The sequence below is a fragment of the Anabrus simplex genome, chromosome 1, assembly GCF_040414725.1.
Source record: "Anabrus simplex isolate iqAnaSimp1 chromosome 1, ASM4041472v1, whole genome shotgun sequence".
Lineage (NCBI taxonomy): Eukaryota > Metazoa > Arthropoda > Insecta > Orthoptera > Tettigoniidae > Anabrus > Anabrus simplex.
This window is the reverse complement of record NC_090265.1, coordinates 1690744915-1690767915: the sequence shown is the minus strand read 5'-3', so window position 1 is coordinate 1690767915 and position 23001 is coordinate 1690744915. Positions and strand designations below refer to the sequence as shown.

The 23001-nt window shown below is 41.8% G+C and overlaps 1 protein-coding gene across 1 annotated transcript in view; it reads left to right on the top strand.

Moving 5' to 3' along the window:
• The window catches only part of LOC136881937 (uncharacterized), a 664911-nt gene extending 655615 nt beyond the window's left edge, over nt 1-9296 (top strand). Inside the window, exon 4 of the mRNA XM_067154398.2 lies at nt 7323-9296. Within this exon, the coding sequence (XP_067010499.2) occupies nt 7323-7514 (192 nt within the window). The 3' untranslated portion in view covers nt 7515-9296. The remainder of the gene's footprint in view (nt 1-7322) is intronic.
• The last annotated feature ends 13705 nt before the right edge of the window (nt 9297-23001 follow it).

Below are 23001 nucleotides of genomic sequence, written 5' to 3'. Positions count from 1 at the left end.
CATAATATACTTCAGAACTTTAAAAAAAAATCATAAATATATATCATCCACTCACAAATTTGTAAAAGACCGTTACATTAATGTAAAATGGTAAACACGTGGTCGCTTTACCAAAGGTTGTTAAATCTCGCAAACCTGTTTCGAAAGAAAGAAAGTAAAAACTTATAGCAGGGCTCAAGATGTACTGAGAACGAAAGCGAGCATCCAAAAAAAGAACTAGTCATAAGCGGTCCCTAGTGAGCTTAAATCACTGATAAATAATTATTGTAATGTTTAGGTTTATAATTTACTTATATTCAATAATAAAACATGTTCATAATCATTGGTTTTTTCATTGTTTATATTAAAAATTTAGATTTTAAAATCTACTATTAGGATTAATGTCATTTTTAATTATTAGTCCTGGTTCAGTTGTGCAGGAGTAGCTTGTCTGCTTCTTATCGTATCACGGGATTAGTTTTGGATTATAGAGTTTATAAAAGGAAAGAAGCTGAAAGAGTCAGTGATGGAATCTTGCAGTAACGAAAGTAATATAGGGATGGTGATAATCGTTGTTTTAAGAGGAAGTTCAACTGAGCAAACATCTTCTATCAACTATCTTCTTCTTCTTATTCATGGGCCGATGACCTTCGATGTTAGGCCCCTTATAAAAACGAGCATCATCATCAAGCATCTCTTCTTATTCATCCGCATTTCCTACACCTGTGGATTCGCGGGTGTATTGTCCAAATATGAAGAGGGGAGTTTTGGAACAACCACAAATATACACTCCCCGAGTCAGAAGAATTAATTAGACGTGATTAAAATCCTCGTCCTGGCCGCCAATCGAACACGAGACCCTCTGAACCGAAGCCCTAAACATTCAGCCAAGGAGTCGAACATCCTATATTAACACTAATCAATAGGAAAATGGAAGAGGTCCCGCAGTTCGAAGAAGGGAGGTAACGGCAAGAGAAGGGCGTCAAAATGAAAGATTCCCTAGGCCTCGCAAAACCTGTAGGGTTTGTCATAAACTACGGCGCGTCAAGGTTGGAAAAGAGCAAGTGTTGGCCAAGGAAAGTCAGCGAAGAAAGATAAAAATGAGAAGCCTTACACATGTACGCCAAACGTAGGTACGGAAACTGTGCTCCCTCCCCACTCTCCCAAGTTCAGAGACTCTGGTCCCCCCTTTTAGTCGATTTTACGACACGGCAGGGGACACCGTGGAAGCATTTACCACCCCCACCCACAGGGCGATAGAAACGAACCTATTCGAAGTGCAAGTGTTGTGAAAGCAGCGAAGAGTGGAACTTATGTCAGTTGAACGTTGGTCTTCAATTTTATCACGAATTGAGCCTTTGTGTGAGAAACGACAAATCAAGTTTATCATTACAACCTCAAATCTTGGATTTCGAAATCCCTGTAAGCTCTTCAGTACTGTTCGTTTTTTAAAATATTTACCGGGACGAGTTGGCCGTGTGGTCAAGGGCACGCGGCTGTGAGCTTGTATCCGGGAGATAGTGGGTTCGAGTTCCACTGTCGGCAAACCTGAAGATGGTTTTCCGTGGTTTCCCATTTTCAAACCAGGCAAATGCTGGGGCTCTACCTTAATTAAGGCCACGGCCGCCTAATTCCCACTGCTAGGTCTTTCCTATCCCATCGTTGCCATAAGATCTATCTGTGTCGGCGCGACGTAAAGCAACTAGCAAAAAAAGTATTCGGATTGAATTATTTTAAATTATCAGCAATATGGCAAAGTTTCGGAAGTCTCACGGCACACCTGTCGGAAAGCAGCGATATAAGCCCTCACTCACGAGAGGAGGAACGCGCCATGCATGGTGATGTTCTCTTCTTTCTAGTCACTTACCTTACTTCCACACACGATTACCAACTGTTGACTAAACACTCTAAGTTGTGTATATTAATTATTGGTTTGCACGCGTCCTTGATTGTGACAAAACCCATTGGTCTAACATGTCAGGGTTGCATAGCATAGCACCTCTTTTTGTGTCAGACCATTGCCTTACAAAAAAGGAGTTTTTATTGTTCGGTAGTCGGTAATGAAATCCATCAGTGTTTAAGTCTCACCGCCCTCCCCTCCCCCCCCCCCCCCACACACACACTTTGTGCAAAAAACAATATATTTTGATTCTGTTTTGACCGCCCGAAATTAAGAATTATAGGAATTATTAAGAAAAGCAATTTGTACAAGACCTGTTGTCTTATCAGCCAATTCTTTCCTTCCTTTTCTTTAATTATTAACAAAATTATTAGCGGAAATAAGGTCAAAATATAGCTCGTCATGGCTAAACTATTTGTATAGTGCCACAGCAAGTAGAGGACACTTTTGCTGTGAGGGAAGATAGCAGGGATATATATTTTCTTTTTTGGCCAAGATCATGGCCACTGACGTACCGGTATGATTCACCCGCTTGCCGCGCGCATTCGTCAGTCTGGCAGTATCTTTAAAGTCCGTTAGTTTCTGACTGTGTAATCAAATACTAAACGATTTTTAGTTACGTAATCACTCCGTACTTCTATTTAATTGTAATACAGTGTATTATCGTTCCTTTCGTGAAAGTTGTATTGTATATTAATGAATCAAAATCTCAAAACGTTATATTACCGCACTGAAGTTGGTAAACTGTCATCCTTTATCTCTCTTTCGAAATTCGCTCAGAGAGCCTAAAATACTTATCATTTCGTAGGTTTTTTTTCAGTTTGGATGCATATGCCTCTCCTCCCCCGCCCACTATATCATAAATCTGTACTTTGTTGCCCCCCCCCCTTACAAATACAATTCGCAATCGCCACTACTGTGGAAAATGTCTTTACGGTTTCCCATATTTTGTTGTAAAAGTAAATAAAAAATGTAAATGTCGTATGGCTTTTAGTACCGGGAATGTCCGAGGACAAGTTCGGCTCACCAGGTGCAGGTCTTTCGATTTGACTCCCGTAGGCGACCTGCGCGTCGTGATGAGGATGAAATGATGATGAAGACGACACATACACCCAGCTCCCGTGTGAACAAAATTGACCAATTATGGTTAAAATTCCTGACTCTGCCAGCGATCGAACACGGGACCCCCGTGACCAAAGGCCAGCATAGCCATAGAGCCAGACATTATAAAAATAAATATATTTTACAGACCGGCTTACAGCGTCGGTAGCATTGGCTATACATACATCCATCTCTCTCTCTCTCTCTCTCTCTCTCTCTCCTTGCTCTTATTCTAGAAGGTAAGATTTCACCGAGCGAGTTGGCCGTGCGGTTAGGGGTGCGGCTGAGATGTTGAATTCGGGAGATATCAGTCCTGAAGACGGTTTTCCATGGTTTCTAATTTTCACACCAGGCAAATGCTGGGCCTGTGCCATAATTAAGCCCACAGCCACTTTCTTTCCACTGCTAGACCTTACCTATCCCATCGTCGCCATAAGACCTACCTCGGTCAGTGCGACGTAAAACAACTTGTAAAAAAAAAAGAACTTTATATATATCCAAGATACCTTTATAAATTCTGTATGTACTCTATGCTGTGATACATTTTTAAGGATTTTAACAATATGCCACTATTTCCCGCGATTTTTTGTTAACGAAGATCACTAGTAAAGTTTTGTTAATATAGTGGTAGGTTTTGTACGTCCTGGTGACGAATGACGTTTCAAATGTGTTATTGTTGTATATATTGTGTTTTTTCTTTGTTGTGCTGCTCTCAGGCCAAGAGGAGGCGTGGTCGTCGCCGCACTTCCTCATGTGTAAGTACAGCCACCTTGTTCTAGCTGTCTGTGCTGTGTCCCAGCATGAGTAACTTGTTATCAGTAATGATGTGAGCACAACAAACAGTGAACTATCTCATTATGGCATACAAGATGAGGAAGAGGAAGAATAGAAAAAACAATCCTTTATTGCAGATCTACGATCCATATTGTGGTTCACCACTTCTCCGTTCAGTCCAGTACGACTCTTGGTCATCCTAAGGACCGTCCCTGTTCCTGACAGCTACTTTCTGTTCAGCGACATTCATGTCAGAACCTAACCAACGTAATCTGGGGCTTTCAGTTCCGCTTTTGCCACGCACCATTCCGTTCCAGTAAAATATTGCTCATTATGTGGCCAAAGTATTGTAGCTTTTGTCAAGGAGACGTGTGGCTTGCGCCGCCTACGCTAAAGCTCAAATGCATCAGTGCTCCTCCTGTCAGCTTTCTTCACGGCCCATGTTTCTTTTCCATTGTCTGTATCATAAATATACCGACAACATCAAGGATGCTCTTCGTGTTATGTTGAGAGCGATGGTGTAATCGGATTGGCAGAGAAAATTTTCCTTTTCGAGAAAATGGTAAGGTAAGGGTGTATTCTGCCCGAAGGCAGGTCCGAACCTCCGCAGAGGTATGCCTGAGCCGGAGTTTACGTACGGTAGGGTGGCCAGTTCCTTTCCGCTCCTCCATTCCTTTACCCCCCACCAACAGCGCGTGGCAACCCATCCAAATCTTGACCACGCCCAATGTTGCTTAACTTCGGAGATCTCACGGGATCCGGTGTTTCAACACGGCTACGGCCGTCGGCTAAGGAGATTACTTTTTTTTTTTACTTCAGGGCGTCTGATTAAAATTGAGGAACTTGCCTTGTTTGCTATGCCAGTACCTGTTGCTGTGCGTCGGAGGAAGGAAGGGAGGGGAAATGGGAAGTGGGAAGTGGGAGAGAGGTAATGCTCCATGCGAATGCACAAATTTCTCGTTCGTTCCGCACAATCACTTCTCAGCTCCAGTAGGCAGTGTACAGTTTGTTCTGCACAAATGGACTACAATGGGAACCCTGTAGAAAGAGATGAACTTGTACCTAGAATACAGGCAGCTTTTCAGGTCGTTCTGAACAGAGTCCATGGTGACTACTAAACCGTTGTGAACTATGCATCGAGGTAGGAGGGGGGCAGATTGATCATCTACTGTAATCAAACCATTCAGTGCATTGTTTCTATCGTCCAGTATTTCAATCCATTTACAATGTTGTGAGTGAAGAAATACACAATCGTGGGGCGGCAGTGTTGCATCTTAAACATGTTAAACAATAAAGAACGTTACTGCGACTAACAGACTGAGAGGAGAAACGATCTGGTGCATTCCTTGACTGAGATTTTTCTCTTAATTTCTTAATTACAGTGTGTTCTTGTACTGTGTTACGGCCATTTAATAAACGAACTGTGTACATTGCCTATAAGAGACAAAGGCAATCTTGTACCAGCCCTACGAGGAAGCATTATCTCTGTCTCCATCATACACACCACTTGTCCCCTTCCCCTTCTCTTTCCTGAAGTATGGCAGTGGTATATCTGTGATACACTGTGTATAAGGAAAATTATGGTAGTTACCAGTCTGCATTTGGTTCTGAAACTGATATCCCTGCTCTTGCAGATATTCTTCAAGCTTATCATTGCGTTCTAAGTAGGATAGCCGATAAACGCGCTGAACCAATTCTCTTCCTACGTTCATGTAGCACCCAAATATCCCAGCCTATTTTCACGAGACCAGCAATCTCCCTATGCAAATGTTCAAGTTAGATTGCACCATTCTGCAGAGAAGACTTCATTCCTGCTTTCTCTTCTCTCTCAATGGTAATTTCTTTTCCACTCCATTAGGGTATGCCATATCGGACCATCCACAATATTACCAATATTTTGCAACAATGAAAAACAGGAGGGTAAATTATCAAATCAAGTGAGATAAGAATAACTGTAGATATACTGTAAAATTAGCCTTTTATTCCATGTGTTTTAATTGCTGTATATATTTCAGTTTTAATAGGAATGTAGTTCATTACTTAACGATATTTCTACAGCTTCTCAAATAAAAAAGTGACTTTGAAATTTTTGTGCAGCACTCAGCTTCAGATATCATTAGCCTCCACTGTTATTTCTGCTAACCAGATCTCGTTTATTTCTACTCTGAGCTGTCACTTTCCTTCCTAAGTAAATGAACTGAAAGGAGGTGTTTCCCGTGCGGAGTAGCCTTCAGGTTTACCTGCTGACCACCAGTATTTACGTCTTGTCAGTTTTAATTTTCAAGTTGTACGCAGGTATAGAGTTACTGTCAGTTACAGTACTACGAACTCTCAAAGTTCTATAACATCTACCGGGTGGGCAAAGTAAAACTGGCTTAGAAAATCTTTACAATAGGACTGAAACGAGATTGACCCTCGTTAATGAATATCACAGAATATGCTAGAAATGGCCTCGTCTGAAGAAATAAAAAACTGAGGATCCAAAAGTCTTGACTGCACTTCATTCAGCGTAACTCAACACGCGAAGGTTCTTCTGGACGCTTTAACCCATGCACGATACAGAATACAGATGCAGGTCCTTTTAAATAATGTTTCCACACAACGATCCCTTAATTCTCACTTGCACAGATAAATGGAGTTGAGATTTCGTCAGAATTCGTTCCAGGCTTACCTTTATTCGATGCAGAGCCCGTTTCACACCATTTTGCCTCTAAATTTCGCACTGCACACCTTCCTGGAGGTTGTGCCAAAACACTTCCAGTCTTAAACTCTTGCGAAAACAGTTCCGCAAAGGTTTTCCATGAATCGTACTTCACATAACACTCGACAATGAACACTCACTGTTTTATAGTGAGCATCATTTTGTGCTGCATTCAACTGGTCACTGAACTCGTCTGCTCCTCTCACTCACTCACACGTAATGCCACAGGGTCGTCCTCGGGAGATGCGGCAGACGAGCATGCACAGACATGTGACAGCGACACATTGGTGCATCGAAATCACGGTTCCCAGCATTCCCTGTCATGGGCAGTGTGGAGGCTCATCTTTTCGGTTCTCCACATCCCCCCCCCCCACTGTGGTCGATCTACAGAGGGAAGACCAGCTGTACAGGCTGATAAAGCTTCGTCCCGTTGGCCATCTGAAAGATAAGGGCTCGTATCTTCTTGTCTCTGCGAGGTCTCCTGTCTGTGATTCGCACCTTTTGCCACAGATGTGTTTGTCGCATGTTATCCTGAAGCAGTGCGATGTTTCCTACTGGGCACCTCCTTTCTTTGTCCGTTTGGAAGTCGAACTTCGTAGTAGCTCCTGAGGTCAAGAAGTTACTCTTTCTTCCACCACGTTAGGAAGTTGTCCTACGTCATCAAGACCTTACTGCTGTCACCTGGGAACGTCCGGGGTTCCGGCACCAAATGTGGAGGATCGTCTTCTTAGTTCTCCACAGGCAGTTCTCCTGTTCATTAACAAGGGGCAATTTCGCGTCAGTCTTATAAATGTTTAACGGGACAGTTTTATTTAGTCCACTATATATGTGCACCTTGCTGAAACTAAATGCATGTGTTTGTTGCAGACGCTGAATCCCACAAACCACGCTACCATTCAGAGTTTGGTCCACGTGATCGGCCGTGAACCCGGTGTTCCTGCGCCGTGCTGTGTCCCAGACCAGCTGTCACCAATCTCCATGCTGTACCTGGACGACAACCAGAACGTGGTGCTCAAGACGTATCCGGCCATGTCCGTCAACTCGTGTGCATGTCGGTAGAGAACTCGCAGTTCACAGACATTTGTATGTGCAAGACGATATTATTGCTTCAGATCTCTTGGTCGTAATGGTGAGGAACTTTATTTAGAATAGTTGAACTGTCCTCCTCTTCTGCGAGGGGCATCCTTAAGGACACGTGGTAGAGTTGGAATTACAACTAAGCACAACAAAACATGTTTTATGATGTCCTATTACAGGTACAACACTCAAATTGTGCACGTAAATTATATACCTCTTCCTTAACCCCAAACAAAAACTATGGCATGATTCAGGCATCCATTTCCCCCCTCCCCAAAATTACTTCATGTGAAAAATATCATTTTGTCGTTGCGGAGACATAACTTCCTATGTCAGGGCCTCTCAAACACCCAAAATCTCACGCGTGCAGAGCGAGGCGCAAGAGCTCCGTGCACTGTGCATCGGTGCCGCTCGGTGCCGCTCGGTATGGCTCGGATCAACGCTTCGTCTCTGGGCTACTCGGCTATGCTCGGCTCTACTCGGCTATACTCGGCTCAACTCAGCCAGGATTTGGAGCGCTACGGCGCAAGTGGGGGAGAGGGAGACAGGCGGAGCGAGAGAGACAGGCGTGAGGAAAGACAGAGTTAGCGCTATTGCTCCAAATCGAGGAGTGGGGGGTCTGCACTCTGGTCAACCAAGCGAAGTCGTCTTTTGCACCGTGCACAGTGCATGCACCACGCGCATGCACCCTGAGAGGACCTGTCCTATGTGATAATATTTTTGCAGATATACTGACCCGCAGCACATACATTATGAAGAGCGAGAATGCCTTGACAACATTCACACAATATTGCAGCTTAGATGACAGAACCTTACCGGACAAAGTTCTAAGTTAAATATTTCACATAGGAGGTTTTGTTCCGGCAGCGGCGATTTGTTAATGTATTTCTCTCTTTTCTCTGAAACCATTGAACCAGCTGAAGTAACACTTGTTGAGCGTATCTATAGTGATAGTAGCTATATAACAGATGAAAGATATCTTGAAAATAAAAATGAAATACTGTAAAATAATATCAAAATATGGTGGTTCAAGTTTAGCATTTTTACAAGTTGTTAGGAAATTTAATATAATATCTCACCCAGTAAATCTACGTCTAATCTGAGCCATATTCTGCACCTTTAGAGAAGAATACATTTAAAATAATATTTTACACATGAATTTTTTTAAAACTGGAAATGAATGCACAAATTATGCCATACTTTGGAGGGGGGGGGGGAGATTAAAGAAGAACTTATTAACATTGAGTGTTCTATGTGGAATAGGATGGAAAGAATGTGGCGTCATAAAACATGAACTGTTGTGATTATTTCTATTCCTAACTGTACCATGTGTCTAAGTCAAACGATAATTACTGTACGTAGGTTATTATTTGTATGTGCGAGATGTAAACAATACATTAATGGAAAAGTAACCAACGTTGCAGGTTTACGCGATGTCAAATCTTGTTGTGGAGTATACGGGGGAACTCTAAATAAATACATGTGCACTTCTTTCTCATCAACACAGATTTGTTCATATTCATTCACATTACACATCAAGGATGTTTAACACAAGTCTCTTTGAAATGCCCTATCTGTAGTTGAGTTACATATGTAAGTACTTTCTAAAGTTTTAACATGGATATGTTCTTGGTTTATCTGGGATTAGCGTCATCAATTTCCGGACACCATAGTAACCATGGCAACCAGTGCTCATCTATGCTTACCAAGTCAGTAGCGTAATCTTCTCACTGTGCTCTAACTAAGAGCTTGAGAAAATCTCGTATCAAGTGAAGCCCGTTCTATTTATTTATTTATTTATTTATTTATTTATTTATTTATTTATTTATTTATTTATTTATTTATTTATTTATTTATTTATTTATTTATTTATTTATTTATTTATTTATTTATTTATTCCATGTGTCGAAGATAGGGTGTTTCGCCCTCTCTTACACTTAACCACATTTACAACACTTATCTGGAGATACAATATTGCATCTTAGATGAGAGATCGCTGGGCTGAGTGGCTCAGATGGTTACGGCGCTGGCCTTCTGACCCCAACTTGGCAGGTTCGATCCCAGCTCAGTCCGGTGGTATTTGAAGGTGCTCAAATACGTCAGCCTCGTGTCGGTAGATTTACTGGCACGTAAAGGAACTCCTGTGGGACTAAATTCCGGCACCTCGGCGTCTCCGAAAACCGTAAAAAAGTAGTTAGTGGGACGTAAAATAAATAACATTAATTAATTAATTAGATGACAGATCCTTACCGGCCAACGTTCTAAGCTAAAATATTTCACATACAATGTTTTGTCCCGGCAGCGATGATTTATACAAAGGTACTCTTGTCTCTGAAACCATTGAATCAGCTGAAGTGATATTTGTAATTTAATAGAGTTGCATTGTACTAACACTCACATATACAAACGAAATAAATTGGTATCCTGTGCATTAACCAATGTGAAATAATATAACTCAAACCCACATAAACACAATAAACGCACGTATTACGCAAATACTCCTCAGTCCAGAACTGAAATCCTTGAACTGCCGGGAAAACGAACCTAGATTCCTGGCACGCTATCTCTACCCCACAGGGGTGAAGAAGAAGAAGAAGAAGAAGAAGAAGAATGGTAATATATTTCTGAAGGTCTAGTATGTCTTTGATTTTCTCGCGGTTCATGAGCCTTAGGGCCTGCATGGCCGAGTGGTAAAGGCGTGCTCGGTTCACCCAGAAGGGCGTGGGTACGATTACCCGTCAGGAAGTCGAAAATTTAAGAAACAAGATCTCCACTTCCGGAAGTGCACATGGCCGTGAGGTTTACACAGCCTGCGTCAAAAATTAGTACCAGATTAATTCCTGGGGGCATAGGCGGCCGGGCGTAGAGCTGGCCATTCTATCCCACCCAGTGCCGAGGTTACGGATAGTGGAAGCCTTTACCTTCCACCCCTCCAAAGGCCTTCATGGCCTGTACGGAGATGACTTTTCTTTGTTTCATGAACCTGGCCATTCTTTTGTGGATCACTCATTTTTTTCTATTTATCGAAATTCTTTACCTCCCCTGTGGATGGAGTCTGTACCCCCTGCAAGTCGTAAGAGGGAACAACCAAAGAATCTGTACTCACTCTTCCGTCTTCTAAGCCTAAAACAAATCCATGATTATATGCTTTTCCGTGTAGCGGAGGAAATCTAACAATGGGTGGGAAAAACCACTAAGCAATGTTCAATAAAAGTACTAGGCCGGTCTCAGGTCGCAGAGGAAGGTCTAAATACTAAGCTTTGAGTGGCCGAAGGAACACAAGGAGAAGATGTAACTGGCCACTAACGTCAGTGTGGTCAGACACTAGTTCCAAACCCAAGGGGTACAAAGCAAGTTGAAAAGCAAAATTTAACGTAAGAAAGCAGCGGAAAATAACTGATGACCTGTGGAAACGCTAGAATAAAGAATATCTGTCTCAATTAAGGAGTTTCCATGAAGTGCGCCAACCCAGGTCACCGCAGTTCAAGTCTGGAGACATCACGTAACACGTGGACACATTCTCGATCTTAGTGAAGGAAGATGCGCAACAATTAGGACCGTGGTGCTTCGGACGTCCAGCGGAGATGAAGTCACTTCACCGGTACAGATGGTCGTTACCCTCGAAAAAGGGAGGATTGAAAGTTTTAGAAATTACAGTAGAGCCTCTGTTACCCTGAACAAAGATTTCGGTTAAACAACATTTCGGATAATACATAAAGTGTAATTTTTAAAGGAGAAGAAACTTTTGTTGACTTTTAGGTGAATAGGTGATGTAGGAAATATTAGATTAGGAAACGAAGTCTTAAAGGAAGTAGATGAATATTGTTACTTGGGTAGTAAAATAACTAACGATGGCAGAAGTAAGGAGGACATAAAATGCAGACTAGCACAAGCAAGGAAGAGCTTTGTTAAGAAAATAAATTTGCTCACTTCAAACATTGATATCGGAATTAGAAAGATGTTTTTGAAGACTTTCGTGTGGAGCGTGGCATTGTATGGAAGTGAAACATGGACGATAATTAGCTCAGAAAGAAAGAGAATAGAAGCTTTTGAAATGTGGTGTTACAGAAGAATGCTGAAGGTGAGATGGATAGATCGAATTACGAATGAAGAGATACTGAATCGAATTGGTGAGAGGAGATCGATTTGGCTAAATTTGACGAGAAGAAGAGATAGAATGATGGGACACATCTTAAGACACCCAGGACTTGTTCAGTTGGTTTTTGAAGGAAGTGTAGGTGGTAAGAACGGTAGGGGTAGACCAAGGTATGAATATGACAAGCAGATTAGAGCAGATGTAGGATGCAATAGTTACGTAGAAATGAAAAGGTTAGCACAGGATAGGGTAGCATGAAGTGTTGCTGTTGTTGTTATTATTGTTGTTTTAGCCATCAGTCTATAGACTGGTTTGATGCAACCCTCCATGCCGCCCTATCCTGTGTTAACCTTCTCATTTCTACGTAAGTGATGCACCTACATCTGCTTGTCATATTCATACCTTGGTCTATCCTACCGTTCTCACCACTTACTCTCCCTTCAAAAACCAACCGCACAAGTCCTGGGTGTCTTAAGCTGTGTCCTATCATTATATCTCTTCTGGTCAAATATAGCCAAATCGATCTTCTCTCACCATTCGATTGTATCTCTTCATTCATGATTCGATCTATCAATCTCACCTTCAGCATTCCTATGTAACAGCACATTTCGAAAGCTTCTATTCTCTTTCTTTTTGAGCTAGTTATCGTCCATGTTTCACTTCCATACCATACCACGCTGCAGATAAAAGTCTTCAAAAACATATTTTGAATTCCTGTATCACTGTTCGAAGTGAGCAAATTTATTTTCTTAAGAAAGGCCTTCCCTTCTTGTACTAGTCTGCATTGTATGTCCTCCTTACTTCTGCCATCGTTAGTTATTTTACTGCCCGAGTAACAATATTCATCTACTTCTTTAAGATCTCATTTCATAATTTAATATTTCCTGCATCACCTAACTTCGTTCGACTGCACTCCATTACTTTTGTTTTGGACTTATTTATTTTTATCTTCTACTCCTTCCCCAAGACTGTCCATACCATTTAGCAACTTCTCCAGATTTGAGAAACACAGTATTTTCATAAACACAAACTACAGTAAATACTTAGGAAAAACCGATGTTCTACAGGGCATGTATTTTAACTATAATGTACTTTTTCAAAATAGTTTTTGTTTTATTTTGGTTGTTTTTATTTTGACATCGTTTTCTAGCCGCTATGTCACGTCACCGTTTCATTAGCAGAGCCCCACGGCTTTGATCCGTCACATCACACAAGATCAGAGTCCACGTATTACACTACTCATCCACTTTGTCATAACCTAACAGACTTTGTTTCTTTAATTCGTATTAAACAAAAATATGTTTTCACTCGCTTCGGTTAAAAGTATTTCGGGTAACAGAGGTTCTGCTGTAGTTACATAACTGAAGTATGGATAGGGACACTTCAAAGAGACTTGTGTTAAACTTAGAAATATCCCTCATTGGTGTATGTTTTGATAGGTAAATAGTGTAGTGGTAGTGATTATTGTGTTAAAATGAAGTGCAACCGGCTAACCATTCTCTATTAACACTAATCAGAGAGGGAAAAGAGAGAAGATCAAATCCTTCGAAAAATAAAGGTATCGATTAAAGTAAGAAGGAGTACCACGAAGGGCGTCAGACTGAAAGACCCCATAGGCCTTGTTAACCTCATACCACCATAGTCGGAAGAAAACAAGATTTGGCAAAGGGAGATCGGATAAGACAGATGAAAATAAGGAGCTTGGCAGGAGTAAGTGGAAGCAATGATGGGGCTCTCTTAAGGGGTCCCATGGAAGCCAACCTACGCTCCCAAGTTAAGAGGCCCTGAGGCTAACCCTGTGTGTGGGGACGGTAGTGTTCACCCCACGGAAACCCCTGTCTGTTGTAAGAGGCGACTGAAAGGCAGGCCTGGGGCTCTCAACTTGGGAGTGTGGGTTGGCATCCACGGTTCACATAGCTGAGTGTGGAATTGCTTTCCCTTACTTGTAATAGGCTCCTCACTTTCATATTTCCTATCCGACCTCTCTTGGTCAACTCTTGTTCTTTTCTGAACCCTACGGTGTTATGTTTCCAAGGCCATCTTATTAGACTCAACAGACGATGGTTTCTTAGTTTTATTTCCTCCTAAAACAGTAATTACCACCACTCTGTACAGCACCTTTTAGTTGCTTCTTACAAGAGGCAGGGGAGAAATCGCGGATATTATTCTACCATCCCCACCCAGTAAAGAGAGTGAGCGTGAATGAGAAAAAAGTGTATTTAATTCATGTTCCCTCATAGACTCCAATAAGATCGACAGTCTCTTGTACAATTCGAACAACAGGAATGTAGCATTTCAATTGAATTATCCAAAGTCAGAACTCCGACGAAACTGTTGAAAACATGACAGCTCAATGTCATTATTAGAGCAATAATAAGTTAGAATGCAAACTAATTAGGTTCGTAGATATCCCGTTCTTTTGCAGTGTATCAAGGGTAACATAATTTCTAGGGGTTATAATAGACCGTACCCATAATGTTTATACAAATCTCACAACAGAATTGTTGTGCAGGGTAGTATATACTTGTTACTCGCTTTTTTTAACAGTTTGAATTCTCACCTATTACAGCCTGTACATCCGGTCTCTGGTATGTACACTTGCTAACAAAACATCTGATCCATACAGAAAGAAGCAATTTAGGCAGTTAATGAATTGTTTAACAGTCCCTCTCCTCTTTCTCCTTTCCCCTCTTGCATGTTCCGGGCAAGTTACTTACCTGCCCACAGCAGGTAAGTAAAGGGTAACACTCCTCCCTCCCCTTTACTCCCCATATTTTCCCAAGTCATAGCAAATTTTACTACGGGAATCTACTTCTGACCCACTATTCATTTTCACCGAATATGACATCGTTTATTAGTTTGTTTCTTCGGATTTACTTAAAACCAGTCAATAGTAAGAGCTGAGTAGAGTAAGGTAAATCTGGAAACTTCACGGGAGGAAAAGCACTATTGCGATTTATGGGCATGGACCAGATTTTCCGAACGTAAGTGTACTATCACCAAAAGAAAAATGACGGTGACTAACTTTTCTGTAAAACAGGAGATAAATATAATTCGGGGAGGAAAATCTATTTTATATAACGTGTAATAGATTCTGGAAACAAATAACCGCCTCATATTAATGTAATCTAAACGTATAATCTTTTAGACTACATAAACTCATTCTTGAGACGACTTAGTTTTGAAGATGACCTCGACAGAAGAGAGCGTACCACGGGATTTCCTGCAATAATGTTTTAAAAGTAAGATAACCCGAAAATCTGATACGATGTCAACTAAATCAGAAATTGTATGGCTTGAAAATGATATTATCTTCCCCAATAAGGAGGAAGAAGGATTTTCGTGAGTGACTATGTAATGTGATCTACACTGAACACAATGGCCCAATCTTAGGAATTCCCGAGTACGACAAACGATTCCTCTCCTACTTGAAATAAACCTTCAACGCATTAGGCCTTATTCCGTACATATAATTCATACTGAAGAGATGTTAAGTACAGGACAAAAATGGCCACCGGACACCAGTGGGATCCGAACCCGCAAATTCAGGCCTGTATTTAACGTCTCTACCATATGTAATATATATAGGCCCTACGTAACTCGACCTTAATACGTTAAACGTTTGTTTAGAGTGCAATGTGGTTGTGAAAATTCAATATTCATTGATTCCTCTCGTGTTTATGATCAGAAGACGTAATAATTTTTAGTTGAAAACAGCAGTAGAAATTCAGCAGTCAAACCACTAATTCTTTCTTTCCGTTTAACGTCTATGGTTGGTTTCTCCCTCGGACTCAGCGAGGGATCCCACCTCTAGCGCCTCAAGTGCAATTTTCTAGTGTGTAAGACTTTGGGTCGGGGAATACAACTGGAGTGAAGGACCACTACTTCGCCCAGGCATCATCTCCTATTACGCTGAACAGGGGTCTTGCGGGGGGATGAAAAGATTGGAAGGGATGGACAAGGAAGAGGAAAGGAAAGGTGACCTTAACTTAGGTACCATCCGGGCATTTGCCTTAAGGAGAAGTGCTAAATCACGGAAAACCACTTCGAGGACGGCTGAGGAGGGAATCGAATCCCCCCTCTACTCAGCTGACTTCCCGAGGCTGAATGGACCCGGTTCCAGCCCACATACCAATTTTAAAATTTCGTAGCAGAGCCGGGAATCAAACCCGGACCTTGGCAGCTAATCACACTAACCACTAGGTCACAGAGGCGTACTCGGGAAGAGATTAGAAAAAATGAAAATAAAATGACGAAATAAAAAGTATTTTATTTTAGATGGTTTCAGAACTTTTAAGTTGCCAACAAAGTCATACCTCCATCGATTTTCATTTTACCCCCGAGGTGATCACATGTGCCCCGTTGTACTAGCGAAATCCGTGCCAGCGTTTGTCGTAGCTATACGGTCCCTTTCGCCAATTCACTCCCTACAGTCACGAGCTGACTGACAGGTCAGCGTGCATGAGAAACAGCTGTTAGGTGCGGTACGTTATCTGATAGCGCAAGCCTGGAGGGGTGTACATTACACTTTCATAACTACTGTACCCCCTATAATACATGTATACTGTATATTATTTCATATAATCAGATGCATAATTGAATGTGCTCAAGACCGCGTTTCCATAAAATGTGTTAAACAACGTGCTTTGTAATCACCGTGTACCAGGACGGACTACGAACTAAGCGATATCGCGGAGAGATGGCGTGGAATGACATCAGTAGACGAACAAATATAAGTGGCGTCTTTAAAAGTAGGAAAGATCACAGTATGAAGATAAAGTTGGAATACAAGAGGACAAATTGGGGCAAATATTCATTTATAGGACGGGGAGTTAGGGAATGGAATAACTTACCAAGGGAGATGTTCAATAAATTTCCAATTTATTTGAAATCATTTAAGAAAAGGCTAAGAAGACAACAGAGGGAATCTGCCACCAGGGCGACTGCCCTAAATGCAGATCAGTAGTGATTGATTGATTGATTGATTGATTGATTGATTGATTGATTGATTGATTGATTGATTGATAAAGTACAAAATAAAAGGCATTTATTATTTTAGGGACTTAACAAGCGCAACTCTCCAAAGAACGAGTATGAAGCCGATTAATACCGAATATTATGCAGCTAGCAAAACATTATTTTTTATAAAATTAAACAAAGGAAAATAGGCTATTGTAAAAGTAACAACCGAGCTCGACAGCTGCAGCCGTACAAGTACCTACGGCCAGTATCCAGTATTCGGGAGATAGTAGATTCGAACCCCACTGTCGGTAGCACTGTTTCACATTTTCATACCAGGCTGTACTTAATTAAGGCCACTCCCACTTCTTCCAACTCCTAGCCCTTTCCTGTCCCATCGTCGCTTTAAGACTTATCTGTGTCGGTGCGACGTAAAGCGATTTGTAAAATAAAAATAAAGGTAGCATCCTTTCTTTTGTTAGTGGATTTACGTCGCACCAACTCAGACAGGTCTTATGGCGACGATGGGAGAGGAAAGGGCTAGGAGTGGGAAGGAAGAGGCCGTGGCCTTAATTAAGGTACATCCCCAGCATTTGCCTGGTATACAAATGGGAATCCACGGAAAACCATCTTCAGGGCTGCCGATAGTGGGGTTCGAACCCACTATCTCCTGGGTGCAAGCTCACAGCTGCGCGCTCCTAACCGCACGGCCAACTCTCCCGGTGAGGTAGCATCTCTTCAAGCAACCATGTTGATACAGAAGAACACATACACACAATAACAAATTACTATGTCATTCCTCATGCCACAGCCTATGTAGCTGAATGTTTCAGCCATTACTTGTAGACCGAAACATGTAACTGGAGCCTGTCACCGGTAGGCGTTGTGCACAGCCCATATTCAGCACCGTGGGGAAGTACAAACCGAGTGAGGGGAAGCGAATCGCACCCTCGTGCACAAGTACCTCTAGTTCGGGCACTGCGCTTACTGCGAGCAAGGTTTGACATTCGTGCCCAACAACATTCAATATCACATCCTGCCAGGCCCTTAGTCCATCGATGTCCGACTCGTTGGCTGAACGGTCAGCGTACTGGCCTTCGGTTCAGAGGGTCCCCGGTTCGATTCCCGGCCAGGTCGGGGATTTTAACCTTAATTGGTTAATACCTACGGCACGGGGGCTGGGTGTATGTGTTGTCTTCATCATCATTTCACCCTCATCACGGCGTGCAGGTCGCCTACGGGGGTCAGATAGAAAGACCTGCAGCTGGCGAGCCGAACCCGTCCTGGGATATACCGGCACTAAAAGCCATACGACATTTTATTTCAGTTCATTGATTCTACTTACTTGTGCCAGGCTCCTCACTTTCATCTATCCTATCCGACCTCCCTTTTGTCAACTATTGTTCTTTTCTGACCCCAACGCTATTACAGAATTCGAGGCTTAGGGAGCGTATCATTTTCATGCCCTTCATGGCCCTTGTCTTTGTTTGGCCGATATCTTCAGTTGGATCCCTTCCGTTTTTCTTTCCGATTGGTGTAACATAGCCTCCTGAGGCCCAGAACATTCCTCTTTTGGTAAAATCTCTTAAAAAATTGTACTTCTCAAACACTTTCTGGGTGGGAGACAGTGAAGTACGAAGCATACCTTACCAAGATCAATAAATTTCCGAAAAATTGGAACGCATACATAAGCTCAATTTTTACTTACTTTTTAAACAATTATTTGCGGAATATTCCATTTTTATCTGTGTCCATTCAAAAACGACATGGTTGCCCAGGTGTACTTCTCTTAAAACAATAATCACCGCTACCACCACCACCACCACCACATCCTGCCATTTTTTGTACGGTACATTCCGACCACACTGTATAGTTTGATGCATCACACCATTATAAAGAGATACGGTACGATGCCTTCCACGTTAGGACAGAGCCCACGGACTTGCACGTTGTATTTGGTAATCCATCCTAAACACACAGGATTCGATAAAGTTTCCCTTTGGAACGGAACATTAAATATACTACGACACTAACAGAAATGTAGTGAATATCCATGGTTTAATAGCCTCTAAATGTTTGTTAGTACTGTAGAACGTTGTATATTATTCGCCTATAAATGTCATTTAGGGAGAAACTTGCTCTGCGGAAAAATTTATTTCTTCTTCTTTTAGTAGTTCCAAAGAAGACAAAATATGTTCTCCTCAGTGACAGGACGAGATGTAAATGTAAATCGATGTGAATTTATAAACACTTCCACTTGATCAAGATATCATGTGTCATGCATTCCTCGCAGGACAAAACATTGTCTGCTGGCAGGTTTAGCCAATGCGACACTGTGATGTCGAAACAGAGACAGTGGACAAAATTCGAATGTGTGTGTTTGAGTCATCAGTCCATAAACTGGTTTGATCCAGCCCTCCATGCCACCCTATCTTGTGCTAAACTTTGCAGTTCTACATAACTACTACATCCTACATTTGCTCTAATCTGCTCTTCATATTCATATCTTGGTCTATCCCTACCGTTCTTGCCCCCTACACTTCCCTCAAGAATCACCTGAACAAGTCATAGGTGTCTTAAGATGTGTCCTATCATTCTATCTCTTCTTCTCGACAAATTTAGCCACAACGGTCTCCTCTCGCCAATTCGGTTCAGTATCTCATCATTCATGATTCGATCTATCCATCTTGCCTTCAGCATTCTTCTGTAACACCACATTAAAAAGCTTCTATTCGCTTTCTTTCTGAGCTAGTTATCGTCCACGTTTCACACCCATGCAGTGCCACGCTCCAGACGAAATTCTTCAAAAACGTCTTTCTCATTCCTATATCAGTGTTCGAAGTGAGCAAATTTCTTTTCATAAGGAAGGCCGTCCTTGCTTGTGCTAGCCTGCATTTTATGTCATCCTTACTTCTGCCATCATTAGTTATTTTACTACCCAAATAACAATATTCATCTACATCCTCTAAGGCTTAATTTCCTAATCTCATTTTACCTGCATTACCTGACTTCGTACGACTCCACTTCATAACTTTCGTTTTGGACTTATCTAATTTCATATTTTTCTCCTTACCCAAGAGCACATAACCTACATATATATATTCCAATGAACAGGAGAATAATACTTATCTAAGGCTAAGGATACATACTTTTTGTTACAAATTTGCAATTCCGCAGATGTTTCTTCTTCTTCTTCTACTATTACTACCACTTTTCCCACATCTGTGGGGTCGCGGGTGATAACTGTGTTCCACATGTGGGTTTGGCCCTGTTTTACGGCGGGATGCCCTCTCCGACGCCAACCCTTTATGGAAGGATGTTATCACTATTGCGTGTTTCTAATATGGGTGGTAGTGTAGTGTGGTGTCTGAATATGAAGGTGAACCTTTTGGGACAAACACAAACACCCAGTCCCCGAGCCAGAAGAATTAATCAGACTCGCTCAAATTCCCCGACCAGGCCGGGAATCGAACCCGGGCCCTCTGAACGGAAGGCCTCAACGCTGACCTTTCAGCCCAGGAGTCGGACAATAGAGTGTATAAAATAATTTTCACCTACAAAACTGATTATTCCATGCCGTAGTAGGCCTACACTGTATATGTGGTGATTTCAGATAGTCTGAACGCTACGGGTAGATATCCGATGGTGCTGCTGATTATTTTTTAACACTTTGTTTTACGTCACACCGACAAAGACAGGTTTTATGGCGATGATGGGATAGGAAAGGACTAGGAGTTGAAACGAAGCGGCCGTGGCCTTAATTATGGTACAGCGTCAGCGTTTGCCTGGTGTGAAACCCCAAGGAAAACCATCTTCAGGGTTGCCGACAGTGGGGTTCGAACCTACATTCTCCCGAATGCAAGTTCACAGCTACGCGCCCCTAAACGCATTGCCAACTCGCTCAGGAAGTTCAGCTGGGCAAGAATCCTCTGATGGCAGTAATCAGAGGAAAAAGTGAAACAGGTCCGGTGCATTGAAGAATGAAGGTATCGGCCAAAGAAAGACAACGACCATGAAGGGTGTGAAAATGAAAGGCACTCTAGGACTCGAAATCTAATACCGTCGAGTTCGGAAAATAAACAAGAGTTCATCAAAGGAGCACGGTTGGGAAAAATGAAAGTGAGTAGCCTGACACAAGTAGAAGCAATGCCAGACTCAGATCGGGGAATCGTGGTCGCCAACCTTCGCTCCTAAGTTTAGAGCCCCTGGTCTCCTCTTTAGTCGCCTTTTACGACACGCAAGGGATACAGTGGTAGTATTTTACCAGCCTCACCCACAGGGATTCACACTTATCTAACCCAGACTGTACTCTAGCGCTCCAAACAACACCTATTGTCATAGGACCCGACACAAATTTGGGAAAAGTTCAACACAAGTGCGTACAGTTGCAAAATGTTACTAAGTTTTGTTTGTTAAGGAGGAGTCAGAGAGAAATTATGAGTTCAGAAATAAGCATTGAAAACATGGCAACCTTTTCTGAAACAAATGCGCAGATGCGACTGATGAAGGCATAACAACGGTAAAGAGAAAAGAGAAGGGGAAGAAAAAGCAGTTGATGAAGGTGATGCCAAACAATAATAATATGAAGTAGTATTAAAATAATATGTGGAGCAACGAGGAAGAAACCTAAAGCGCTGCTGTGTTACTTCTACGGAGAATGTGTAATGTGGTGGTGAGAATAATACAGTCGGCAGGCAAGCAAAAATCTACTTTTTTTTTCTAGTTGCTTTTACGTCGCACCGACACAGATAGGTCTTATGGCGACGATGGGACAGGAAAGGGCTAGAAGTGGGAAGGAAGCGGCCGTGGGCTTAATTAAGGTACAGCCACACCATTTGCCTGGTGTGAAAATGGGAAACCACGGAATACCATTTTCAGGGCTGCCCACAGTGGGGTTCGAACCTACTATCTCCCGAATACTGGATACTGGCCGCACTTAAGCGACTGCAGCAAAAATCTATTACAAACTTATTAAAACAAATTTAAATCTGCCCTTTTATGCTAAAATATCGAATTGTATAGCACAGTTAATTTTATTATCAACTGTATCAATAATAAAACATCTGTACAACACCGGACTGTTTGGCTAAGACCGTAAAGCTCTGGTTTTCTGACCCCAGCTTAGCAGTCCGGTGGTATTTTTAAGGTGATAGATAGATAGATAGATAGATAATGCCTTTATTGGTGGCGAAGTTAGGGCTCAAGGCCCTCTCTTACACTTAACCACTAGACGAGTATACATGTACATAACTTATACAGTGTTCAAATACGTCAGACTCGTGTCGGTAGATTTACCGGCACATATATGAAATCCCGAGGGACTAAATTCTGGCATCTCGGCGTCTCCGAAAACCATGAAAATGTAGTTAGAGGGACGTTAAGGTTATTATTAATGATTTTATTAATTGTAATTAAAAAGCGCAGGTGATAACATTTGTTTTTCTTTTCAATTTCACCCACAACAGAGGCAGTATTTACGTTTATTAAATCATAATAATAATAATAATAATAATAATAATAATAATAACAAATATAGACAACGCATTTTTCGACGGTAATTTGGTTATTAGGAAATGTAGTCTAGCCTGTTCTTCCGTTATGTACCAAGAGTAACATGAATCCAAGGGGTTCTGATGGGATGCAAATCTAGCATTTACACAAAACTCAACTCGTACCATGAACGTTGTGCAGGATAGACTACATTTGTTACCCGCTCCAGTAAGTTTTCATCTAACCTACTAGTACCTAAAATATATAAAATACTAACTATTTTTTGTCGTTGGTTTCGATGTCTCTATGATGGTAATTATTTTTTAAAATGAAGAGAGCCACGTTTTCCACTGCTGTACTTTGTACTCTCTGAAGTTGTTGTTGCGTCATCTGCTCTCAACTTTCACTGAATGCCTTCTGGTAGCATTTGAGTTTACCATAACTCGTGTACGGCACGCCCACGATTTTCGACAGTTTTTTTAATGTCGACTTGGTTGTTTCATTCTGTCACATTCCTCTAGTTTACGCTACATTACGTATTCACAACACTTGTAGTGGACTTCGTGTCAACATACCCACACGGTCCAGAACTCAGGTTAACAATTACCTCGGCGTGGCTAATGAATTTAACACGTTGACTTAGTTTTGTGCCACAGTACAAAGGTGAGCCATTATACTCCCGCTTTATTTACAGCAGCTGTCTTAAGGGGCAATACACGCTTTGACTCAAACAAAGGACTTAGCCATTGTTATGTACCTCCAACACATGGCCTTGTGTTGATTAATTGTACGTGTGTTTCTCAAACAAGAGTGTGAGGTCACGTCCAGAGAACAGTAGCACGGCACCGAGAAGCTGAGAACTGTAACGTTAACCTGGTATAGGGATACTTGGAGGATTTTACTTCTCCACTGAGGGGTGGAAGG